This window comes from Cariama cristata, unplaced genomic scaffold, assembly GCF_000690535.1.
Source record: "Cariama cristata isolate BGI_N322 unplaced genomic scaffold, ASM69053v1 scaffold35059, whole genome shotgun sequence".
Classification (NCBI taxonomy): domain Eukaryota; kingdom Metazoa; phylum Chordata; class Aves; order Cariamiformes; family Cariamidae; genus Cariama; species Cariama cristata.
This window is the reverse complement of record NW_009634694.1, coordinates 2,724-8,050: the sequence shown is the minus strand read 5'-3', so window position 1 is coordinate 8,050 and position 5,327 is coordinate 2,724. Positions and strand designations below refer to the sequence as shown.

The 5,327-nt window shown below is 41.7% G+C and overlaps 1 protein-coding gene across 1 annotated transcript; it reads left to right on the top strand.

The window, feature by feature from the left end:
• Window positions 1-2,277: 2,277 nt before the first annotated feature.
• Window positions 2,278-3,335, top strand: NCMAP (noncompact myelin associated protein). The gene is made up of 3 exons (XM_009707241.1): window positions 2,278-2,362; window positions 2,490-2,574; window positions 3,194-3,335. The coding sequence occupies exons 1-3, from the start codon at window positions 2,278-2,280 to the stop codon at window positions 3,333-3,335; spliced, it is 312 nt and encodes a 103-aa protein (XP_009705543.1).
• Window positions 3,336-5,327: the final 1,992 nt, after the last annotated feature.

The following is a 5,327-nucleotide window of genomic DNA, read 5'->3' as shown; positions in this document are numbered from 1 at the left end:
TTTGGCTTCTTTTATTGCTACACAACGCCTTAAAAAAAAAAAAAAAAAAAGATTTGATGCATTTTTCAAATTGCACCTTAGATTGTTACGCCCTGTCGGATAAATTCATCCCTTTTGTAAACAGGCGGTTCCGCTGACAACAATAAAAATTCTTTGGTTATAGGTGACTCATGCACAAATCGCTCCCCATTACCGAGGTGGTTTGAACCAGATGGAAGTTAGTAAGTATGAATATTACATGGCTTAAAATCAAAATATTCAGCCTTATTTATTTGGTATTTTTATTTCAGTAGCCGGAGGAGGAGAAAAACGCTTCTGTAAATCTGGAATTTGCACTCTCCTAGTCAGGAGCAACAAGGTAAAAGTTGGGTATGGCTTTCTCTGAATTACGTCCATAGACAAAATACTTGCTGCGCTTTCCCCAGCCTGCAGCGCGACCGAGAGCCTCTTCAGGCCCTGCTTGTCAATGGTACAGCCTTCATCAACGCGGTTTCGAATGGTCGGGTGGGGAAACAGATGGGGAGAGCGCTGATACCCCAGGTTCGGTGCCTCTCACGGGTTCCTCCAAGGCGTGTGTAAATCCTTTCACTGTGCTACACGATAAGGCCGGGCAAACTCTAAACACAAAATATTTCTTTCAGCGTGGAAAGATCTACGACTACAGTCGATGATCGTGTTGCTGAATTAACTTGGCCTTGGCTAAACAAAGGAATCATTCAGTCAGAGGAGAATGACCCAGTTACAGACTCGAGACAGAGTTATTTTTGTTTTTTAAACTAAAAGAAAAAAACCTGAACCTTTTTAACTTCAGGGGATCGAAATATTTGATGAATCGACCTTGCAGTTCTGATCCTTCGTACCCCGGCAGAGATTGACCGTTTTCCTCGCTGCAGGTTACCGATCTCTCCATTCCCCATCTATCTCCGAGCGGAGCCTCCCAAGCACACGTCGTGTGTTGACTCAGCTACCGCCCTCCGCGCCCCGGGGTCCTCCTTGCCTCCCAAATCTGTACCCTGCCGTTCCATGTCTTCCATTTGATGGATGCTACTGTGCAGAGACCTTTAGGAAAGCTTCAATAAGGGGGAAGGGAAGGTGCCTTTCACATTTGCACTCCTCTTTAGGACTGTCTGATTTCTATCCGCTCGATAATTTTCTGGCTGTTCTGTATCTTGTGCTCTGTAAAAGCAAGGCTACTAAGAACGTGCCACACATCCACAATATCCCAATGGAGTATAACGGAGAGCGGGGCAGAGTGCTGCCCGGTTGTACTGGCCACCATCTGAAATGGGAAACTCAATTCCAGTATCAGGTGTTGAAGATTAATTTAATTTGTAATGGATAATTTGAGCATATTAGCTCTCTGAAGCTGGGAGCTGAAATGGTTTCAGAGATCTGTTTGAAGTGGTATTCACACCCTTCTCAGCCTGAAGGAGTCTTTTAATGGCTAAACTTACTAGTTACATTTAGAGGACATTTGGAAAATGCTTATAAAATCAGTAAACATACAGGCTGCTCTCTCTAGATCTACCGAAATGTGGGAGCAGGCATATTTTCAGCTATCCACTCGGAGACTTCTCCTCTTCCAGCAACAGACCCGAGATGACTCGGACATGAGTGAGGTGTCAGTTCGAACTCCCTAAACTTTCTGTCATAGTCTCGTTGCCGGATTTTGTTCTGTTGTGGGATAGCCATCGTTTGCCATGTAACTTCTGGAGCTTCAAGTTAGGGGATTAAACTGTTTTTCTGTTCCACGTTAGATGAATGAAGCTATTTCAAATTCTGTTCTATAAAAGAGTTTTTAAACCTTTCCATGCTGATTTTTTTTCCCTCCCTTAAAGACATATTACTGAATACTGGGCACAGAACTCTTCACACTTATTTACTCAGTGATCTGAACCGCATAACCTGAGATGACAATCTAAAAATCCTACAACATTTAAAATACATATATTTATCTAAAACTTGTATAACAGCAATAATGTATAGGTAGTAATGTGTTATTGTGTTTATATCTTATTTTATCTGGTTAATAGTGAGCAGCCTATACTGTAAGGCAAATTGCTCAAGACTAGGTCGTAGCAAAATTTCCATTGACTTCAGCAGGGCCAGATTTTCACCACTAAGAAAATATCAAGAACCCCAGTTCAGTGAGCCTGCCCTTAGTAGGCTCTGACTCTTTAACGGGTAGTTGCCTAATTATCACGGTCAAATTTGGGTTAATATTTTATAAACTGACTCTTCTTTTTTTTTTTTTTTTCCTTCTGCAGCCGAATCAAGATGACAACACCTGCACCACTGATCAGTAATACTCAGTTGTCAGTAAATGTGACCACAAAGTCTCAAGAACAAAGTCTCTATCAAAGTAAGAAAAGTGGGGTGGTGGCTTTTTTTTTTTTTTTTTTAAGTGGACCTTGAACTTGGCAAACTTCAAAGAGTACAATGACAACTTTGTAAATAAGACTTTTTTGCCCTTTCTGTTTCCCTGCCAGGTTCTGGAGCAATAGTTGCTGCCATCGTAGTAGGAGTGATTGTTATTTTCACAGTGGTTGTGCTCATATTGAAAACATATAACAGGTATGTGGCCAAGTTCTAGACTTCACTAAGGTGAGACAAGATGAACCAAAATCACTGTTAGGCGTGCTCTCATCTAACAGACCATTTCAGTATTTGTTGCTGAAAATTTCCAGGAGAATCGAACTATAATGTGCTTGACTGTCGTGTCCAGAATCTTACCACTGTTAGGCGTGCTCTCATCTAACAGACCATTTCAGTATTTGTTGCTGAAAATTTCCAGGAGAATCTGAACTATAATGTGCTTGACTGACGTGTCCGGAATCTTACAGTCAGCGTTCTCTTTCTGCTTCCTAGCAATTCAGTCACAGGTTCTTGATGGAGGGTGCTTGATGGAAAGTCTTTTTAGGGATTCATGCTGACATAGGAAAGGTCTGCTGTGTGCGTCAAGGCTGCCAGAAAGGAGCTTGATTTCTCACTTTTCAGGGCACTGGGTTAGGCTTGTATGCTCTAGAAGCACTGATGTGCCATTTAGTATCTTTGGGATGAAATCCTGGCTTGCATTGACTTTTCAGACGCTGTTCCATGTAACCTGCTTCCGCAGGAACCTTCCCAATACTTATCGTGGGAGAGACCACAACACATGCCGGTTCTGGTGACAATTTCATTTTTACCTTTACAGACGCATGAGAGTGAAGCGGGAGCTGGAACCCAAACCCACCAAAACAGCAACACCGCCTGCTTTAGGGCAGCACAGCAACAGCCTGTCTCCGCATCCCACAGTGACTTTCATACCTGTGGATATCCACATGCAGAACAGATAACTGGGAACGCTCGTCCTCCCTGTGAGAGAAGAGAGATGGAATTCTTATTGACGTGGACCTGGGACTCCTCATCAAAGCGATGCTGCAGTTGGAATAGCAGCGAGCTGTTATGTTGTCTATAGATTGTGATTAATCCTGCTTTCTCCCTTTGGGAGGAAAAATAAAAGGTCTGGACCCTTTTCATAGGACTGAAATCAACTGGTGGAGGCAGACAAATCATCAGAAATGCAGTGAGCCTTCTTACAGAGCTCTGGGTTAATAAACCAAGCCCATGGGTTGGAAGAAAAGATGCACGCTCATATTTTGTGGAGCTTTTGCTTAGTCAGAGAGTTTGAGTTTTTTTCTGGTCTGCAATTTCTGATGATAAACTGGAAGAAAAATTTGGACAGGAAAGCTACGACTCAGGCTGACCCTGGGTTTGTTATGATTTACGTGAAACAGGTTTGTAGTCTATTTTATACATGATGGATAGTAGAGGAAGTATCAAAACTGTATTTATCTTTATTCATCTTTCATGTTTCTAATGCCACATATGTATGGTTTGACATAAGAGAAAAAGTTACTTTTTCTTTTCAAGTATTTTAAGAACATTTCTATAAACTTGGTAACCTATCCATTTCCAAATGAACTCAACGTCTAAGGGTTTTCACTCTCGCCAGGAATTGCTTTAGGTTCATTACTGGAGTTGTGTTGGAATGTTTTGTCTTACGCAACATTTGAGAAGTTGAAGTAAGTTGCTTACTTGAAAAAGTAAGCATGGAAAGGCAGTATAAAGCAATCGAGGCTTTATACAGCTACTCTGTGCAACTCGTATCCCGAAATGCTTTGTTCTCTAATGCAGAGTAGGCTTGAACTATTTTTAGAATTTTTTTTATTCTAGAAAGTAACCGAAAGTGATGTTGTTTTGCGAGTGTGATGATTGTGGGTGTACAGTAATGCAACAAAGACATTCCCAAGGATATTCCCAGCCCACTGAGCACAGGCACACAGCGGCTTTGTCAGACATTCAGTGGCCGATTGTCTCAAGTGTGTGTATCAAAGCAGCCCTGAAACAGTGGCTGACAGGACAGATAGGAAGGATTAGGAAGAAGTTGAGGAGTTATTCATTGTCTTAAATAGGAGTACGTGAGGGTCTGAGAAACAGCTCCACTCTTTGACACACACATCCTCAGTTTTAGGGAACGGGTCGCTTGAATGGCTGGACAGAGCGTGAAGCGAATGGAGCGGTAACGTAGCAGTCGGATTTGTTGTATTGCGAGCGTCCTGCACTGCGCCACTGCCAGCCGTGAGATTGGAGGGCTCCAGTCTGTTTGTGGAACTTAGTAAAACTGTTAGTAGGGTATTTTAACTCCTTTTTGGGAGCTGCAGAGAAAGAAGTTACTGTTGTCTAACTGAATTGATCACAGAGAGCCTCCAGCTGTAAAGCTTTTTGTCCTGCAGCGCTTCACTTGCGCTTCTTCCCAGTTCTGTCACACCTCACCAAGAGTCACATTCTTAAATCCCGCGGTGCCGAAACAAAGCTGACCATTCTCAGAGTAAGGTGGTGAGGGACTGGGGTGATAAGTTGATGTATTTTTTTTCCATAATGTGAAGCTATCCCTTGAACAGGTCATTTTTCTAACTGGTATTTTTGTACAGAAACCAAATTCAATTACTTTGCAATTATTTTTTTTTTTTATGAAACTGGAGCACAGTTCGAATTCCAAACTAAATATTAAGACAGCTGTTTGTGAAGTTTCTAAATCTTCTTGTAAATATTTTAATTGCCCTAGTTCTCCAACTTATTTTTTGTGGCAGGAATGATTGATATAATCATTCAGAAGGGACTGCAGGTGCCAATTTAATTTTTTTCTAAAAATGTAAAGGACTTGGCCTCCTGTTTCTGTCTCTGGACAGCTGAGGGTGTTTTCTGAGCATATTCTACCGTATCAAAATCAAAATTGTTAGAAAAGATAAGCCCCATCTTCCTGTTATTTTTGAACATTACCAGCC